The sequence below is a fragment of the Vicugna pacos genome, chromosome 17, assembly GCF_048564905.1.
Source record: "Vicugna pacos chromosome 17, VicPac4, whole genome shotgun sequence".
Lineage (NCBI taxonomy): Eukaryota > Metazoa > Chordata > Mammalia > Artiodactyla > Camelidae > Vicugna > Vicugna pacos.
In genome coordinates, this window is record NC_133003.1 from 11,040,463 (window position 1) to 11,061,822 (window position 21,360).

Sequence of the window (21,360 nt, forward strand, 5' to 3'; positions counted from 1 at the left end):
GTCTCTACTCCCAAGGTTCAACACAGCACAGTTTCCCATTTATCTACTAGGTATGTCCCAAAGCAAGCAAAATATTACAGAGCTTCCTTCATAGTCATAGACACTACAGCTAAAAAAAGCTGAGGAATCAGATGTTATTTCCACCAAAAGCAAATGTTTAAGTTGTCCTGACAAACTGACAAGTGTCACTGTCATGAAACATATCGTTTATTAGACCGTATCAATAAACTACCAAGTTTCAAACAGTGCTGATGGAAGGATATAAACTGCACTGAATCTTACGCTTAGTGCAGGGAGGGGATACCCTAGTTTTAAGAACTGAACACAATAAAATCTATGGACAAAAAATAGAATGTATATAAATTAGCTGAGTGAGTTCTTAGTTGTAAAATTACTTTTTGAATATAAGGTTTCAATACTCAGCAAATGTTTTTCCAAGGCAATCAAAGTATATTATTAGAATCTATCCTTTAGAGCAAGGGTCAACAAAGGCCAAAGGTCAAATCCAGCTGGCCTGTTTTTGTACAATCATGATCTAAGAATGGTTTTTACATTTTTTAAAGGGCTGTACATAGCAACAGAGACCCCTGGTCTACAAAGCCTTAAATATTTACTATCTGGCCTTTTAGAGAAAAGATTTGCCAATACCAGCTTTAAAGCAATAAATTTAATTTTGTCTGATTAATTTAATGAATTTAATTATTCATAATTTAGGTATTAATTATAGTGTCCAATGTGGACACTATAGTCTGAAATCAGTATCTTTTTATCAGTAATTTACTAAATTCTTTCTTGTACTTCAGCCAAGATTAAATTCAGAAAACAATTTTAAAATGTGAAATGAGAAATTTTATAGAAATTAGTGCCAATTCAGGAAGCAGTCTCAGGTATCATCATAATACATTTTTAAAATTTCTCTCATCCTGAGAATGTTATATATTTCCAAGAAATGTCACCTACTCAAGGACACTCTGTCTTAGCATGAGACCCAAAGAAAATCATCAGCTATTAAACTACATAATAAGCCATATCCTTAGTAATTTTTTACTAACTAAACAATGGTCAAAGTTGAGATTTTCCCATTATCTCAAAGGGTCTATAAACTGACATTTTAACCTTTCAATCAATATAGGAAATTTGTCTTCATCCCAAAGCAGTTCTGATTTAGCAAATTATTTGTAAACTAAGGATCCACTTCCCACTTTAGAATATGTAAAGTACACCTTGTTTCAAAACAGATTTATACCACAGCAAAGTTTAACAGGGTTCAGACCAATGCCCTTTGTAAGGTAGTAACATCAAAAAAAGCTTTCATGTGTAAAGAATTCACATTACTCCTTTTATTTTTCAAATTACTCCTTATATCCTGAAAATTAATTTACTATAGATTATACATTTCATGTGAACAGTAAAGTGGAAAGAAAATTACCAGGTGGCCCAAAAGACCCTCTTAGAGCAGTTTTAATGAGTTTTACTTTTTAAAGTCATTTGGTTATCTGCTCCTTACTTCACAAAACAGAAATGACCCAGATTTCCAGTTACAATCGGTTTTGGCCTTCACTCACTGACAGGAAACTCAGCCCTCATTCGGAATGGTACAACCATGAACCATCACTTTAACATCTAAGAGCTTCGATTTACTCACTTATAAGAAAAGGGTTGGTCTACTAGTTTTCTAAGGTCTCTCCATTCATCTCCAGAACCCTGATACTGTAACTAAGACTGTAAGAAACATTTATGACCTGCTTCATTTCAGATAAAATCTGCAGCAGCCTATGCTTCACATACAAATGTGGTACAACAGTACACACAGAAGAACACACACAATGAGAACCAGAGCACAGGAAAAAAGGGAAGAAGCAAAGATATTATCAGAAATTAGCCTCATCATACCCCAATACCATCAACCTACATTGTTTAATGCAAATATATTTACAAATTAAGTCAGACTATTGAGAGAAACCCTGCCTTTCTTATATGCTATCTTCCCCCAAAGCTGAGGAAACCAGTTCCTAAAAGAAGTCTTTAAAAATACCTCTTGGTTTAAACCATTCAAAAAACAAATATAGTAGACATTATTCACTTTTAAAGAAAAATGGAAAGCTGCCTCCAAAGCAAAATGTTTATCAAGTCACTTTTCCAGTAATTTCAAATTGAGTGCCTCCAGTTTACTTCTTGAACTTGATGGAACAAATGAGAGAAAAAGACAAGCATCCACAGCCTTACTTCCCTGGAGCTAGAGTTTACTGGATCCAGAGGAGAGGCTGACTGCCCTGGGAGAGAAAAGCTGCCGGGCACTCCCAGCTCCAGGGTGGGGCGTGGGAACCCCAAGGGCCATCAAAGCAGGCCTGCAACAGCCTCAAGCCTCCTACAGACCTCGAGATCAAGTCAATTTTGGAATTTCCTAAACTTGAACTTAAATTAAAGACCTTGAATTTGCAAGAGGCAAGTACTCTCATCGGCTTTCCTTCGTCTTTGAGGTGCAATTAAATATGAAAAAAAGTAAGTAAGCTCTTTAAAAATGGTATTTGCCTTCAAAGATACTTGAAAATGTAGATTAAATGGCACATACCATATAACCAATAACTAAAAACAATCAATGGAAGAAGTCTCCCCCTGGAAAGCGTTGTAAGAAACAGAATTAAAAAGACGTCAGGCATTACTTTAAGAACAAGGCAACAAAAAGGTTTAGTATCAAGATTTCATTTCCTTTTCATGGAATAAACCATAAACAGAAGTTCATTAGTTGGCTGAATCACTACAACAAATAGAACTCTAGGGGAAAGAAATGTAAAAGTTCAAAATAACCCTCAAAGTAAAGCTCTCAGCAGAAAACTTTCATTCTAGGATAACTGAAAAGACACACTGAAATTGCATCTTCACGCCCTGACTGCAAATCCAGCGTCTCAAGGAGCAACAGAGCACGTGAGGCCCGTGCTTTCACTAGGGAATCAGTGCCTCTAGCACTGCTGACCCAGGTGACCCTATGACTTTCAGTAGCTCAATTTCCTCAACAACTGAGACAGTTGTTCTAGAAAATTAAGCCACCTCACGCAGAGCCCTCAAGTTGCACAACTGCAGAGAGAGGAAGTGCCAGGTGCAGGAAGACCAGTACAGACCCAATCAGGGTCAGCGACTGGTGACCTAAGGCTTTCCTCGGTGCACTTCCACACCCCGAGAAACACTTCCACCTTCCTGAGAGTTCTTTAAAGCGCAGGGTTTCTAAGATTTAAAAGCCGAATTATTTCAGGGGGCAGCCCTATCATCAGAGGCCTACTTTGACCCAGAAGGCTTTCTTCTTCAGGACTCTCATGCTCTCTGTCCCACTCTACCCTCTCCAGAGCGGCAGTGAGATGTAGGAAAGCTACTGGGAAACTGGACGGCATTTCAAAGACATAAGGCATTAAAGAACATGTACATTCGGGAAAATCTCACTTAACTCGCATATATGAAATATTGCCAAACCATTCAATTTTACACTTTCATCGAGTGAACCTATAGTACGCAAGCTATATTTCCCTAAAGCTGCTAAAAAATAAAAATGCAGAGCTATCAAACTGATATGGAGTTTAAAAAAAAAACAGTATAAAAGCGAGACTAAGCTCAGGTCGGTTTCAACCTCTCAAAATTAAACAAAATGAATGGCTGCTTGTACAGACAGCAGATACTAAACAAACTCTTGTTTGTAGGGAAATCACTGCATCTTAAAGCCTTCCTCAAAAGGAAACAGCCTAAGAGGGCAGTCCCCCAAATGAAAACCTTCACTTAGAGACAATCAAAAACCTAATTAAGTTAACGTGCGTTTCTCTCTTGCGGCTACTTTCACTTATGATAGAATTACTACTTAAATATCAAGCGATTAAAATTTGCAACAAGCAAAGGCTACAATGTAGAACAGAGTAGTAACTGATACCAAAACCTTAGAGAGTGTTTTCAACAGAAGTCCTACCATTTCGTACACTGTATTCCAGCTCTACGTGGCTTGTGAATCACCTGAAGGAAATCACCCCCAACTCAAGGCATCCTAACAGCGGAGCGCATTTTACAGTAAAAATGCAGCCCTCCAAAGCGGTCCCCCAGCCGGAGCCCGCGGGGCCGCCCTCCCTCGCCCGCTGCCGCGGTGGGCAAAGGCCCGCAGGGCTCCATGGCGCCGGGCAAAGGCCCAGGGTCGTGCAGGCCTTCCCCAAGGAGACAGAGGCTTCCGCCCGCCCGCCCGGCGCTCGTACCTCATGCTGTAGGCGCCGGCGCCCAGCTCCTGCCCAATGCCCGAGAGGCTGGCGTCGAAGTCGTGCACCAGCCCGGACTCAATCACCTCGTCCATCTTGAGCACCCAGGCCATCTTCCGGCCTCGCCGCCGCCCGGCGCGTAGAGCGGCCTCCGCGAGCGGGGCGAAGGGGCCGGAGCTCCGCGGGCGCTTCCTGGGGGAGGGCGCGGGTGAAGCCTCCGGCGGCGCGGCGAGTGGTCACCAGCGGCGGCCCGGGTTAAGGCCGGGAGGAGAGCAGCCGGGGCCCCGCGGGCAGGACGCGGAGAGCCCGGCAAGCAGCTGCAGCGGGAGCGGCCGGGCTGCCGGCAGCGCCTCCCTCCCGCGGGCGCCGGCCCCGCGCCTCATGCCGCCGCCGCCGCCGCCGCCCACCCCACGCGCCACTAGCGCTGCCGCCGCCGCCGGCCGCCCCGCCCCGAGGCCCCCGGCCACATCCTCCCCGGGACCGCGCGGGGCGGGAGCCTGGCCCGCCCGTCACCCGACCCCCAGCCTCGACCCCCGGCCCTCGGCCCGACCGCCCCGGCTCTAGCCCCTCGCCGCCCCGGCCAACCCCGCCGACGCCGCTCCGCCGGCCCGGACGCTGGCTTCAATAAGGTTCCGGCTCGAGCTCCCTGGCCGCTTCCGCCTCCTCCGGCCCCGCCCCGGCCGCGGCCCCGCCCCCGCGCTCGCCCTGGGCCCAGGCCCGCCCCGTCCCGCCCCGCCCCGCGCCGCGCCGCGCTTCACGGCAGTCCCAGCCCGAGCGGCCTGGCGGTCTCCCCGCACCCCAGCCCAGGAAGAGGCGGTGCCAAAAGGGCCTTCCGTTTCCGCTCATCCAGAAAGGCGGGCTGATTGACAGGCTAACTGAACAATAATAGCAAGTGCCTAGTGGAGGTTCCCGTGAGTCTCTGTGCCCCTGTACTAAACAACCAATCATAATCTTCTTCCTCTTGGGCGGGCTCGAGGACAGAATTTACTGCCAAAAGAAAGAGTTCATTGGACTGCACCTGAGGAAGCCGCCCTAAACACCACTTCTGGACGTGCTTCGATCCCGTGTGGTCCTTCTGGGTAGTTTCTGGATTTTGCCCACAGTAGAGGTGGGGAGATTGGTTGTGAGTCTTAGCCAATAAGCTCACACCCTGTCTGGAGGCTGAAAGGCCCATTGGGCAAAAAGTCTTGATTGACGTGAGTGCAAGCCAATCAACGCTCCCGGGAAAGGGCTCCGTGAAGTTCCCTCAACTGCAAATCCCTGTGAGTAGTATGGCGAGCTTGAGTTAAGGGTGGAGTTCAGTCGCAGGAACAGACAGCAGTTGTTATTGCTGTTGTTACTGTTCGTGGTTCTGGAGTTCACTGGGCTTAGGTGACTGTCACCCAGGGTATGTTCTATGGGTGCAGTCATATTGCTGGGGCTAAAGTCAGATCAGGGCCTTCCATACTCATAATTATTGCCTGATGCTGGCTGTGGACTAGGCCCCAGTTGGAGCTGTTGGAATGCCCACACATGGCCTTCCCGTGTGGCCTTGACCTCCTCACAGCGCGGCAGTTGGGTTCCAAAAGCAAGTGTCCCAAAAGTCAAGAAGTAGAAGTTGCTAGTTTTTTAGGACAACGGTTGTTTATACTGGATCAAACTTCCCTCAGGCTCCTGACCTCCTAGAATCCTGCTAAGTCAGTTTAGGAACCCTGTGCCTCCATATCTCATCTGGTTCCTTAACCTCCACCATGGCATAGGTGATTCCTGATCACATACAGTTGCCTGCCTTCAACAAGAATCCTGTTAGGTGGGTTCTACCAGAAACCCCCTTACCCTTGATGTTTCCTCTTAGTAACTTTCCATCCACTGACCCTACCCAGCTCCTTGGCTCTAAATCCCCACTTACCCATGCTGTATTTGAAGTTGAGCCCAGTGCCCCCCACTGCAAAATCCCGTTGCCATGGTCCCTATATCTATAGTCTGCCTTACCATCTTCAACAACTCTCCATTTTTTTTTCAACTGGAATCAAACTGATACAGAAGCTTTACTCTGCATTATATTCTGTTAGTCAAGCAGCCACAGAATCAGATTGATGGGAGGAGAGTTGAATGTTTTAAAACTTCCCAAATCCACCCTCTGGCCACAAATGTTTTACATTCTTTCCACATGCAGCACACACTCCTTTCTCCCCAGACCCCTGCAAAATTCTCCTTCTATTACAGCATTAAGGTCCAGAATCTTGTGAGGTCCTGGAGCAGATGAGGCTCTTGGATGCAGTTCCTTGGGTGTTACTGAAATGTTTCCTTTCCATGTGAAGATCTGTGAATTCAAAAGACAAGTAAGTAGTCTGCACCAAGCACTACCACATACATCACATGCAATGATGAGGGAGGCACAGAAAACTGGGCCTTTATAGGCATTTCCCTTCAGAGAGGAGAGAAATGGAAGGCACACAGCAGATGCTAGTCCATAGAAATTCTGAAATCTAATAGGTAAATATTGCCGGTTCCTTGATTAGGACTCTGTCGACTTTCTGGGAGTACTCAGGGGCCCTTCCCTCCACCCACTGGACTCTTGGCTCCACTCTCATGAGTTATCCTTCCAGTTCCATAAAAAAGTAGCCCATGTTTACAGCTAAATTGTTTTCTCAGCTGCTTCCTGTCTGTAGTTGTGCAGGAGTCCAAAGACCTCTCTTCACATTGTACTGTCACTGTCCCTTTCAGTCCAAGCTAATACAATTCATTTTAAACTTTGTGTGTTTATTGTGAATCAATTTATAATCTAGTCCAATAAATAAAAACTACACCAACACATATGTTGGGGAAGGAGGGGCAGCTGAGCTGTATTGTTCTGGTTCAAGGTTTCTCTTAAGGTTACAGTCACAATATCAGCTGGGGCTGCAGTTGGGAAGGCTTCACTAGGGCAGGAGGATCCACTTCCAAGCTTGCCTGCATGACCACTGGCCAGAAGCCTCAGTGCTTTGACATTTCGGACCACAAGAAGACCACAAGAAATTTTGAGTGTCTTCAAAACTTGGCCTTGGCACCTCCCAGAGTAGGTAAAGCAAGAGAGGAAAGAGATGGCAGTGCCTGTTATGATGTGATCTCCAGGAGTCACACACCATCCCTTTCACTTTATTTCTGTTTCATAGAAGCAAGTCATTCAGTCCAGCCTTTGATCAAAAAGAATTAGTCTGCATTTTTTGAAGGAATGAGTATCAGAGAACTTGTGGACATATTTTTAAATCAGAACAGCTACATTCATCATTATCACTTAATAGGTTTTGAAGGCACTAAAACAGCATGATTAGATCATAAAATGGAAAGAAGGAGGTTAAAATTATCACCATTTATAGACTGTATGCCTGGAAATCTCATGAGAAACAAGTAAAAATTTAATAACATTGCATACACCATGAATAAGTATTCATAAATCAATAGCATTATATAAACAAACAGGTTTGAAAAAATAATGAAAAGATCAATTTATAATAGGATTTTAAAAGATAAAATATCTAGGAACTAATCCAATAAGAAGTGTAAAGAACTATGGGAGCAAAAGTTTAAAGTTCTCAAAACAACCACAAAAATACATTGAAAATAATAAATACTACATCCAATATTATAATGGAAGATCTCCTTAAGCTAACAAATAAATTTAATATCATCCCAGTAAAAATACTAATAGAATTGTTTTTAACTGGACAAATCGATTCTAAGATTAATATGGAAAATTAAATGAGCAAAAATAATCCAAAAAATTAGAAAAAGCCAAAAAATATTGACACTATAAAACCTAAATGTATGAAAGAGTGTGTGTTGGTGAATGAACAAAACAGCAAGGGAAGAGGATGAAAAATCTGGAAAATCTAGATCAATATACATATGGAAATTTATTATGCAGTAAAAACTGACCTCTCAAATCAGTGGAGCGTATTCAATAAATAGTTTGGGAATCAATTTTAACCGTCTGTAAAAGATACCAAAATTAATTCTAAGCATCTTGAAGTCTGGTTTGTTTTTTTTCCAGCAAAATGTTTAAAAGGATAAAAAGCAAAATTATAAAACACTAGAAGAAAATATGGGACAATAATTTTAGATACTCAGGGAGCAAAACGCTTTTAAAATTATGACACAAAATCTAGAAATCTTAAGAGACTGACAACACAAAAAGATTTTACTTTCTTCATAGCAAATACCACCATAAGAAAAATCAAAAGAGAATTAAAAAAAAAACCTATTTAGAACTTGGGTGATGGACAAAAGCTTTATTCCCCTAAAATATAAAGAGTTCCCTACAAAAAGATGAAACAAAGTACAGTGAAATAAAAATTTACTTTCTTCATAGTAAATGGCACCATAAGCAAAATCAAAAGAGCACAGAAAAAAACCCAAACCTATTTAGAACTTAGATCATGGACAAAACTTTTATTTCCCTAGTATATAAAAATAAAGAGTCCCTGTAAGTAGATTAAACAAGTAGTGTGAAAATGGCATTTGTATACTGTCACTCCAAAGAATATACAAACTGAAGTACATCTTTGAGATACACCCACACAGAAACTTTCACTGAAAAGAACAACTAAGTTAAGGGGCTGCCTCTTGCAGAATGATCTTAAAACCTCACCACTAGAATTTTATGTTGCCAATAAAGGTGAAGATTAACCACAACTGAAGAACACTATTTGCTATTTTGCAAAGTTGTGAATGAAGCTGCTACAGCTCTCGACAGAAAGGCGCTATGGCCATGGTCAATGATCCCAGACATAGCACTGTCTCTCCATTAGATGTGACCCTGGGGATCAGCCAAGGAACAGCTGCTCTTCTTACAGACCCTCATCCAATCAGGGCTTAGAAACAGCTAATGAATAGGAAGAATGAGGTCCTGATAGAGGAAATCAGGCCTTTAAGAAACATTCACATTTGAGCCCTGGATTCAATAGTGCACAGCAATTAATCTTTCCTTAAGAAAAATCAGTGAAAAATGGCATGATTTTCAAAGCTAACGAGTTAGCAGACACTTTCTGTGTGATGGTCCATGGGCTGCTTCACTGTTTCAAAACATGCATCCTTTCAGATTCTCTGGTAAGAGGTTCATGGATGCTACTGTCTGAATGTTTGTTTTCCCTCAAAATTCATATGTTGAAAACTAACCCTCAAAGTGATGGTAGTAGGAGGTGGGGCCTTTGGGAGGGTGATTAGGTAATGAGAGCAGAGCTTTGAATGGGTTAAGTACTCTTATTAAAAAGAGACCCCCACAGAGCTCCCTAGGCTTCTGCCATATGAGTATACAATGAGAAGTCTGCAACCCAGGAGAGGGCCCTCTCCTGTCTGGGTGCTCCCCCTCCCCCCATTTCAGGTTTCTAGCGTCTGGAATTGTGAAAGATGAATTCTGTGGTTTATAAGCCACCCAGGCTGTGGTACGTTGTTAGAGCAGCCTGAAGAGATGAAGACAATGGGGTGTTTGGTACAACTTTGGGACAGGTGGAGGTTTTGGGAAAGCCAACGCTCAGTACCCAGTGAGCCAGAGTCCCTCAGGTCTTGCTATGTAACCAGCCATTTCAGAATTTAGGGACTTAAAATAAGCACCATTTACTTAGCTCAAGCTTCTGTGGGTCAGAAATTTAGCTGGGCTCAGTTAGGCAACTCTTGTGAGCTTAGCGAGGGTTCCTCATGCACCTGCAATCAGTCGTGGCGTGGCCTTGCTAACCTTGGCTGGCCCTCTCCTACCTCCAGGGTTCGGCTGGGACTGTGGGGCATAGCCCCCATCCTCTGGCAAGCCAGCTCTGCCTTATACTTCTGGTGGTTGAATGAGTTCCAGGAGAGAACAGGGCAGTGTGAGGCCTCGGCCTAGAACTTGAGCACCATCATTCTGCTCAAATCTCTTGGCCAACGTGAGTCATAAGACCAGCCGAGATCCAGGGGATGCAGAAACAGCCTTTTGACAGGAGGAGATGCAAAATCGCAGAAATCATGTGGATATAAATGCTGACAAGGAGCAAAGATGATTTTTGTCTGCTGGCTCTAAAAAATGCTTCACCATGATAAAATGCACATTCCCCCCCCCCCGATTCTCTTTTTGTTAAGGGAAATAGCAGAGGGATTGGAAAATTGTGGCCATTTTTGTGAAAAAAAAATACTATAACTGGGTAGGTAGGAAAATGTTTGAAATACTTCAAGTCAACTGAATATAAAACCAGCAAAATTTTATAGTTAACAGCAGTTAACTGGAACAGTTAACAATATGTTCATTCTGAGGTTAGTGGTTAATAAGATCATTAGGTGGGACTTGATAAAATTCCCTTTGCCTTTAAAATGGAAATGTTACCTTCCTGGTTCTGTATGTGCTTGGCGTGGGGGATGCCCTTCAACCAGATTCTGAGAACTGAAACTATGTGGGAGGAATATGAACATCATGTAGACCACATAACCACAAGTAAGGACCAGGTACTCTTTTGAAAGTAAGACAGTAGTTAGACTCTGTAGCTAGATTGCCTGGATTTGAATTCTAGCTCTGCCAATTATTGGTGTGCGATCTAGGACTAGTTACAGAATCTGTCTTTCGCTCAGGTTTCCTCATCTGTAAAATGGCAAAAATAGTATGTCTCCCTCATGGAGTTGTTGTGAGGATTAAATAAGTAATACACTGGCTGAGCATAAAACTCTACCTGGTTCCCAATAAGCATGATGTAAGTATTTGCTACTGTGTGTAATCTCTGAGGAGCTGTTAGTCTCTGACCTAGCCCATCAACAAGAGTGAGCTGACCACTGTGCCCTGGATAAGTGGACACCTCAAACGCAGATATTGCTCATAGTGTCTTTGACCATGTTGTAAAACTCACAAAGGATGAAATGTTATTTGATTGTATGTGACTGTGGACCGTCTACAGCTTACAGTCGTGTCACTGAGACACCCCAGTCAACTGGCAGTTTCTTCAATATTTTACTTGTTCATGACTGAAAGTTTTACTCTGGAGAACTGTGGAACTGGTAATCCATATGCTTCCAAATTTCCTTTATCTTGAGGAGAACAGAACAGGGATTTTTCTTTTTTCTAGGCAAATTTAATACAAAATTGGGCTTCTCCAAAAAACTTAATGGCCTTTCTTATTTTTTTCTTGACTAGGTATTTAAAATTTTAAAAGACCTACAGAAAAGCTGAAAGAGGAGGAAAAATGTCACCTATATATTCTTAACTCACATACCTGACTATTATTAATGTTTTGTTATATTTGCTTTTCCCTATCTAATGTTTTAGGCATGGGCATCACTAGATGCAGCCTAGGGTTCTCAGGGCATGAATAAGGAAAAGCTGAAGGTATAGATCCTCTTTCTTTGTCTATTTACATTCATGCTCCAGATTACAAAAGCCTTAAACTCAAGGCTCTCTTGATAGTAGGGTGATGATCCTGATGTAAGTGGCACTTAAGAAGTTCAAGTCTCCTACCTTGAAACAGGAAAGATGACCCCGGAAAACGGTTCATTATATTCAAAAACAACACAATTCCATTCATCTCAACGTGGCTATTGTTAGATTTCTATAGCTGCTGTAACAAATTGCTAACTAGGTGGCGTAAAATAACACAAATGTATTCCCTTAAGTTCTGGGGGCCAGAAGAATGAAATCAATGTCACTGGGCTGAATTTAGCTTCCATTTCAGATGGTTCTTTATTGAAGCAAATCAATACTGCCCATAGTTGTACAGGCAGTTACTGACCTGCAAATGCCTCTTTCTGTTTCCCAATAACCAGAATACCAGAAGTAATTTGCTTTCATCCGGCAGGGATAACAGTACACGTCCACTTTTCTTAGAGGTACATCAACTCTTGGGGTCAATGTCCCTGTTTAGTTTGCAGGAACTGTGATCACTTCATTATTTAACAGGTCTATACTGATTCACAACAGTGACTAAGTTGTGATGGTTAAAACAGCAAGCAGATGACTTTTAGATGAACCTTCGGCAAGGCATGGTTGATACTGATAAACAGCAGGCTAAATTTGTAGTATTATTAGATTAAGCAGTGCTCAACTCTTTTCTTGTGGTACTTAACTTTAAAAATGGGCCTGCACAAGAGATTGTGATTCTGGAAGGCAATGTAGAAGCTGCAACTTTTCAAGTAATCCATGGCTAGCTCAGCCCATGGACAATTAGATTTTTCAAGCAAAGACAATTATTTTCAACTCAGGGTTTCAGAAGGAGTCACCTTGTGGGGGTATTTTCCACACATCTCACTGGACTGGAAGTCGATTTTTGGAATGATTCTTTTATGTAAGAAGGATTGCAGAACAGAATCTCAGTACTTAAGTGTCCCAGAACTGTGCACAGATAATTCCCAGATATGAAAGAAAAATCTCAGACAAGTTAGATTGTGAGCACTTGTCATAGTCTTCTCTCACATTTGATAGCAAGGGAATCAGGAAAAAAAAAAAACAAACCCTGGCTTCTCAAATATTCTTAAAGGGAGGTTCTCTTGGAATAAAGAATAATTTTATAGAGGGTTGGCAAGCTGTCACATTATTTTTAGTCACACTGTAGCCTTTTAATAAACTGGCAAGTTAAATCTGGGTCATAATGACCTAGGGCCATTTTCCAAAAATGTTGAATAACGTAGTTCTGTACTGTCTTGAATGTGGGGTATTTTTCCTTCTCTGTTCTTCCTTTTGGCCAAAATACTCTATTAGGCTGTCTTGGCCCCATGAAGATTGTCCTTATGGATCTTTTTGTGCTAGGATAATTAATTGCGATTGTTGATGCATCCATTTTGTTTGTTTTTGCTCTTGGTTTTAATTTTTACATTTTCATAGGATGGGGATATCAGACAAAGGCTAATGAAGAACAGTTATTAACACAGCTATATTTTAATATTTTTGCTTCTCGTACCCTGATGAGACAGGTGATTCACCAGTGCCCTTGAGTGTGTGTGCATATAAAATCATATACACATAACATATACATTCAATGTGTGTACATATGTTCACTCTAATCTCAGGCCACTTTTTATTTGTTTGTTTTGGAGGGGAGGTAATTAGGTTTATTTATTTGTTTATTTTTAATGGAGGTGCTGGGGATTGAACCCAGTGCCTCGTGCATGCTAAGCATGTGCTCTACCCTTGAGCTGTACCCTCCCCCCTCAGGCCACTGTTCTTTCCCCACAAAAGGGATAAGCGGGTGTGTCACCTGAAGCTGTCCCCACAGGAAGGATTTTCTTTCCCTATTACCTTTCAAGGCTGCTCCTGAGTGACCGCAGTGTGCACCAGATACTAAGATGAAGCACCCACACACGAAGCCCAGGTGTGTCCCTGTTCCTACAGCCAGAAGTATAGGACCTCCACATGGCAGGTACTGGCCAGAAACGGGCTGACAGCTGGAGGCTGTGGGCTAACCACCCATCCTGCCACTGGTCAGCAAGTCCTTCCCCCTTCTTCCATCCTGGCTTCTTTCCTATTTAAAACAAGAACTGCAGTGAAACCTGGAACAGAGATATCAGGGAAGAAAGAGGAGAAGCAGAATCTACAAACTCGCTATTGTTCTGTTTCACTAGTGGATGTTTTCCTGGGTCTCTAAGCACTTTCCTTCAGTATGTGTTGGATGCTTTCTTTCACGAGTGGCATGGACCAATGAGACACTCAGAAGAAGCTGCCGTAGATAAAATGCTAACCCTGAAAGCAAATTGGGCTAGGACTCTGCAAGCAGTCAGTGCATTTGGTAAAGTAAATAGAAATGTCTTCCAAGTGAGAGGTAATGAAGGACTAAACCACCCTGTGTCTTTACTCACCCCTCTTCGTGGAGTGCTTGTCTCCTCTTCTTGAACATAACTTCACTGCATTTTTCAGGTTCCTGTGTAGTTTTGTGTGGCCATGTGACTGAGTTCTGACCAGTGGGATACTGGCAGGAGTGCAATGAGTTACTTCCAGTCTTGGCCATTTCAAAACTCTCATGAGAGTCTTTGCATTCTCTTGTTCAGGCTGACAGATTCTGGTTGCCCTTAACATCCAGACCTGATGGAAAGAACTCGTCCCTGGAGATCTGGACTTTGGGGTGTATTGACCGGGACTTGGGGTTTTATCCCTTGCAGAAAGAGTGACTGCATTCTGTGGGCAGAATGAAGCTGTACACAGACACTGGGTGGCTGGAAAGGTGGATTGTAACAGATGAGCTATGTTACCAAACCAATTTCCTTTTGTCTAGGCACACAAAGTACAGTCCCGTCTCCCTTGCAAGGCTAGAGGTGGCTTTGTAATTATACCCATTCCAGCGAATGGAGCGCAGGTGGAAATACCTCTGCATCTTCCATGCCCGGCTGTTGAAATTCTCCCTTGTGACTGTCTATGCTCTTTCTTCCTTTACCATCTAGTCAGATGCAGAGTATTCCGCGGAGGACTGTGAAACCTAGGGGACGGAGGAGGCGCTGGACCACGGGAGCTGCATCCCTGAATGTTCCCGTGAAGCAGAGCCTGTGGCCAACCTGCATTACACGGTTCTATAAATGAAATAAATGCTTGTTTTCGAAAGCCACTGAAGTTCTGGAGATCTTTGCTAAAGCAGTTGACAGGTCTGTCCAACCACAGGTCTAGTGTCCTGTTGTGCTGTAACAAAATACTGGGTGGATTAAAACAACACAAATATATTATCTCACAGTTCTGGAGGTCAGAAATTCGAAATCAGTATCACTGGGCTAAAGTTAAAGTGTTGGCAGGGCTGCATTCCTTCTGGAGTGTCTTGGGAAGACTCTGATTCCTTGCCTGTTCCAGCTTCTGGAGGCTACCTGCATTCCTTGGTTCCTACCTCACTCTGACCTCTGGCCATCAGACCTCCTTGTTTCACTCTGACTCTCCAGCCTCCTTTCACTTATGATGATTCTATTGGGCCCACCTGGATAACCCAGGCTCCTCGCCCTCTCTCAAGATCCTTAAATTAGTCACATCTGCAAAGTTCCTTTTGCCACATTAGGTGACACATTCACAGGTTCCAGGGATTAGCACATGGACATCTTTGGGAGCCGTTATTCCACTACTGATGAAATAAAATTATTTTAAGTGAGGAGAAGAAAATTTTAAAACATGAAATTCTCTCTGGTAGTAACCTATTATGAAAAAAATATGAAAAGTACTATATGTATGTATATGTATGACTGAAACTTTATGATGGACACCAGGAATTGACGCACTGTTGTAAACTGATTATACTTCAATTAAAAAAAAATCTCTCTCTGCCAATTTGAGCCACTACACCCTCCCCTATGGTGTGTACTCTGTACCTGCATTAGACATTAACTAGATCCTCTGAGAAAACACAAGAATGCCTACTCACCACACACACACACAAACACACACACACACACACACACACACACCCCAATTTCCTCCTGGTGCCAGCGAGGTAACTCCTTAGGAGACATCATTCCCTTCTCAAACCTGTAAGGGTCACAGTAACCCACTACTCGCCTTGTTGGACTGTGTAAACTGTCAATGTGCTACTTTGATGTATGACCTTCTGTCTCAAAAACTTATATAACTGTGCTCCAATCTCTAATAGGCAAAAAGTCCTCAGAGCTTTCTGAAAGACTGTCTCCTAGGTTATAATCCTCGGGTTGGCCCCAGTGTAACTTTCCGTTTCTTTCTTAGATTGACTATTGGTTAATTTTTCTTTGATACCATCATACTCCACTTCTTTCATCTCTTTGCTCAATATTCTTCTCTGTGAGGCCTTTACTGGTCAGTCTTTGTAAGATCCCATCAATTCCTCATCATTTTTATCTCCTCCCCTGATTTTTTTCCTTAGTCTTCATCACTATCTCACGTATGCAGTATTTTTCTTATTTATCTTTTCTTTTCAACTAGAATGTTAAGTTTCACAAGGGAAGAGATTTTTGTCCATGTTCGCAGTGTAATATTCCTAGTGCCTGGATCAATGCCCGACATTTGAACAGATGCCTAGGTATTTGTTGAATACACTTTTTTTTTTAATGTAGTAGAATTACATTTGTTTTGTAGTATTTATTGCTCAAGCAGTAAATCTGATTGATAACTCGAATCAGGCTACTTTATATTTTACCATGATGCAACAGATTTCATGGCTGGAGGCTGTATGACCTTGGGGTGCAGCACTAGCATTCCCAGTATTGTAGTTAATAAATCTGTGCATAGATTTCCTGTGAGACTGTGTAATGAAAAAAAAATAGCTGCTAACTGGAAAGATTCAAGGTGGAGTCCACAAACTGCTTGACAATTGCTAAACTAAAAGGATTCTGAAATCAAAGAACAATGTAATATCCATCCCCCAGTGCTGTTTATCTCAGGCACCTCTAGATCGGTGTGCTGCATACACTAACGTGCACTGTGGATCACTGAAGAGGTAAGGAATTTTCTCAACTGAAATACCACTCTTTTTTTTTTTCTGACTAAACATCATACAACAAAGACTGATATTTGTAATGTATAAAAACTGGTTTAAATATGGAAGCAGAAAAAAAAGTCAGGCTGGGCCAAGGAAACAGAAAAAGACCAGAAGGCTTACTTACTTTTTTTGTAGGGATAAGGCTTTAATAAAACAAATATGTATTTCCACAAATGAAGTCACACCCCACATCTCAAATACTCTAGCATGTACACATGTGTTTTTTCTTCTTTTTGGGGGGTTATTGTTTTTGCCACTGTGAACAGTACACGTCTGGAAGTACTGGTGTGATTCATTTATTTTTTAAGGAAGTCAAAGTCGTTAACGTAACATAGTTTAAAACATCCACTAGTACTGCTAAGTTTATGACAAAGCACAGTGCCCTGCCCCCATCTCCCTTCTCATGAAGTTGCCACTTTCCAAAGCAGCCACTTTCAACCTTTAGCAATGTCTCCAGATACTTGTTTTTAGACACTGTTTAATTTCCTCAGTGGAAGGTGGGGATTCAGTAATCTCTATACCACCCACTTGTAGCTATAGCAGCTTCTTGGTGAACCCAGCTTTCATTATCACCACCATTATGTGTAAATATTCTTCACAAATAAGGATATAGTATATTGTGATATGTACTTTGCTTTCCATTTGCTTATCAAGGTACCTTCATTCATTCACTGCCCAAATCTGAGAAAATCCCTTCTCAATACATTCACTCACCACAGGAATCCCCTTCTTTCTTTTTCCTCTTTCCATCTCTCCTCTTCTTGGAGACATTCCCCCTGGAGCCTTCTATACCTGTACTCCAGTCTGGGTGGGCTACCCCTTCTTAGGACTGCAGTCTGGTGTCTTCCTGAGATGTCACTGACCAGCCAGGCTTGAAGACGGGCAAGCAAAGGGAGGAAGAACAGTTGTAAAGGATGATGAAATCAGAAGTATTAGTCTCAGTGAGATGGTCAGGCTGGAGCTTGGCTGCCCGTCCTAGCCACACTTTGGGTTATTAGGCATCTCCAAGACAAATGTTGTTTGGGTTGAATAAGGCTTTATCAGTGCTTCCAGTGAGGTAAAGGATGTGGAAATTGCATCCTCTTCCTTAACTACTATGAATCATATTTTTACTTATTCTGAGTACTTCAGTACTTCCCTAGATGGTGAGATGTGTGCAGTTTTAGAAACTCAGTATTTTTATGCATCAGTTATTCAAAATATCTAAAGAGCAGTTTTGAAATGCCATAGGTTTTTTTTCTAAGGGCACCAATATTCACAAAGTTGGGAGGGAGACTTAAAAATATTCATGCACAATAACCAGAGAAGTCATAGCACAGATTCAGTTTTCTCTCTCTGGCCTCGGTCTGGGGTTAAAACCTGGTTAGATAGCTTATGAGCTACACGACCTTGGGCAAATCAGTTAACTTCTCCAAGTCTTAGTCTCTTCAGTAAATTGGGGATGACAATAATAATCATACTTGCCTTATAGGATTGGAATAAAATGTTAATATATCTAAAGTACTTAGCACAAAACCTGACACCTGGCAAAGAACAATTAGTATACAGTATTTCTTACATAAAGTAGGTATTAAGACTTGCTATGTGGGGGAGGGGATAGCTCAAGTGATAGAGCGCTTGCTTAGCATGCACGAGGTCCTGGGTTCAATCCCCAGTACCTCCTCCAAAAATAAAAGTAAATGGATAAACCTAATTACCTCCCCCCCAACAAGATAAATTAAAAAAAAAAGAAAAATTAAAAAAAAAATTGAATGAAAGACTTGCTATGTTCCAAATACTGTGGGTAGTGCTAGAAACACATAAATGGTGAAAGAAAAAAAAAAAAAAAAGGCCTGTGCAGCTTTACAATGGCCAAGAGGTAGAAGCAATCCAAATGTCCACTGAAAACCTTAAAGGAGGTAGGGTTTAGACAAAGTGGGTCTGAGTCTATATGCCAAATTTAGAAAAGCAGAGATCAGTGGTGAAGTCAGAATCGGTGAAATCAACTTAAGGACCAAAAGGAGCAAAAAGTTCAAGAGAGGAAGCCGACTGAAATTTCACAATCTCTGTGGGCCACACACCTACTTTTTAAAGAGTTGCTTCAATTTGCCTCCTCAGTTCCTTTATATACTCTGTATCTATATATTATCCACCATACATATCATTCTATATATTATTTATCTGAACATATTTACATATAGTCATTCACAGGAATCAGGTGGTGAACAGAGTTCTTAATCACTTTTGCATTTTGACTTCATTTTGATTATCATTAATTTTAAAAATTATTCTTAATTGTGGTAAAATAAACATAAAGTAACATTTACCATCTTAATCATTTTTAACTGTATACTTCAGTGGTCTTAGGTACATTCACATTATTTTGTAGCTATCACCATTATCCATCTCCAGAATTCTTTTCATCATTCAAACAGTAACTCTCTACCTATGAAACAGTAACTCCCTGTTCCCTCCTCCCCACAGCCCCTGACAACCACCATTCTACTTTCTGTCCCTGTGAATTTGACTACTCTAGGTACCTCATACCTCATACAGGTGGAATTACACAATATTTGAGTATCAAGTTTTTAATATGGGCTAACCAACCTCTGGGTATCCTCAGCCACATGCTGCAGACCTGGAGTAAACTTCACTGTATGGAAATTCTCTGACATCAACAGCTAGAAATCAGTTCTTTGAAAAAAAAAATTCACCATTTCTCTTATGATAGCAAAATGGAAGGACTAACCTAGCATTAGACCGAAACTTCAGATTGGAGTAAGCTGCAGGAGAAAATGAACAGAAAACTGTTTGGGTTGAGTTGCGAATCAAGGTTTTGTGTTGAAGGGAAAATTTATCCTAAAATTCTGGAGGTGAATTCTGGATTGTTCACACCTGTATTCAATGTTAGTGTGAAAAAAAAAATGGACTCAGTGTTTTTTAACTGGGCTGTATTACCAGTGGAGCTATCCATGGAAACCCCTTTGCTTTAGTGCAAGGTTTTCAACCTGGGCGTTACTGACATTTGGGGCTAAATACTTATCTGGGTGTGTGTGTGTGTGGTGTGTGTGTGGTGTGTGTGTGTGTGGTGTGTGTGTGTGTGTGTGTGTGTCGGGGAGCAGTCCTGTCTACGTAGGATGCTTATCAGCATTTTTGGCCGGTACCCACTAGATGTCAGTAGCACTCCCTCACCAAGTTGTGACAACCAAAAATGTCTCCAGATCGCACCAAATGTCTTCCAGTGGGCAAAATCGCCCCTAGTTGAGAACCATGGGTTTAGGAGGATTGAGAAGAAAAAGTACGTTTCTTGCTTTGTTGAAATAATCCAACTCTGATCTAAATCTCTACTCTGACCTTACCTTTGATAAAAATTAGTGTAAATTTGGCTTTAGACTAAACCAGCAAGACTGTTGTCAAGTAATCTCTTTTTGTACTCTTGTCAAACAATAAAATATCAGATTTACACCATTTTAAGGGGAAAAATACTGGGAGACTGGGGCTGCACAAAGGGCTTGCTGGTCAAGATGGTTTGCAAGGAGCAGCACCTCTGGGCACTTTCTACCCTGACTTACAGACTGGCCCCTTCTATACCAATCACATTTCTGAAAGCACATTAATGCATTTCTCCCATTACCATATCCACAGCTACATGTTCACAGCAGACAGATTTCAGAGGTGTCAGATGCACAGCAGGTGCTCAAATATTTAATAAGTAAATAAAGGTAATCAGAACTACATTCAGAGACCAATCTGTAAAAAAATTGTAACCTAAAATCCAACTCACTTCTGAAGTTTTCAGAGTATGTAAAATTGAGGTGTTTGTGATGTTAATTCTAATCATGCTATTATTCAGTTTAATTCCTGAGTTCAGTTAGATTATACCTTAAGAGTGTCTAGTACTCAATCTGGGTCATTCCCCACTGGTATCCCATGTTCCAGCAAAATTAAGCTGGGTAACGATGACCAGTGGGGGAGACACAAATGACCTGTACAGTAGTCTGGAAAGCAAATTCAGTATTTTAACTTTGTAAGAAAAGGAAAACTTCTGAACTAAAACCACTGAAAGAAAAGCTATATCCAAGCTTTCCTGATTATGAGAATGCAGATTTTTGTGGGATATTTTATGGGAATTTTAAGAGCGTGTGTGAGTTTTTATACTGACCAAAAGAAGCCATGGGTAAAAAGTTCCAGTGACATGCCCTAATGCTTATTTCATACAGCACTGCCCTGCTCTTTGGCTTCCCTCTGCTCTCCCTGCCCTATAAGCTTCTGCACTAAGTTTAAGCATCACCTCTTCTTCCAGAAAGCTTTCCATGATTACACTTTATGTGTACCCCCCTACCTGGATTCCCCAGCTCCCATCAACACCTTGTGTTACTCTCTATTATAGTATTAACCACACTCTATCACGCTTACTTGCTCTACTTTGCCTCTTTGAAGGCAACTATTCAAGATACCTGTCACATGGATGAATGTAGGTTAAATTTGAAATGCTGAAATTCTGACACGTATAAAGATTTCTTGTATCTTCCTGTTCTATTTTAGGTTATTTTTACAAGAATAATTTAAACCCAGCTATTTAAGTAACTAGAATATCTCTAAAGATATAGCTATTTGTTACAAGTACGATCCGTGAAGAGCAACAGCCCAGGATTATGCTGCATACAAACAAAGGAGTATTTCGCTGCTGTAAGATGTCATCCTATAGAAAAAAAAATTTTTATATTCAAAATGTATTGTTAAATACATGCAAAGAACAACAGAAGCATTCAAAA

At 41.7% G+C, this 21,360-nt stretch overlaps 1 protein-coding gene and 1 long non-coding RNA gene across 3 annotated transcripts in view; one reads left to right on the forward strand and one right to left on the reverse strand.

Moving 5' to 3' along the window:
- The window catches only part of UBP1 (upstream binding protein 1), a 43,493-nt gene extending 38,583 nt beyond the window's left edge, over positions 1 to 4,910 (reverse strand). Inside the window, exon 1 of one of the 2 annotated variants that reach the window (XM_006200623.4) lies at positions 4,227 to 4,910. In XM_006200623.4, the coding sequence (XP_006200685.2) occupies positions 4,227 to 4,339 (113 nt within the window). In that variant the 5' untranslated portion in view covers positions 4,340 to 4,910. The remainder of the gene's footprint in view (positions 1 to 4,226) is intronic. The other variant, XM_006200624.4, reaches the window with a different exon arrangement.
- A 349-nt stretch (positions 4,911 to 5,259) lies between these two features.
- LOC140686554 (uncharacterized) lies at positions 5,260 to 14,730 on the forward strand. Its single transcript, XR_012060379.1, has 3 exons — positions 5,260 to 5,488; positions 13,437 to 13,549; positions 14,565 to 14,730. It is a non-coding gene; the product is annotated as an uncharacterized lncRNA (long non-coding RNA).
- The last annotated feature ends 6,630 nt before the right edge of the window (positions 14,731 to 21,360 follow it).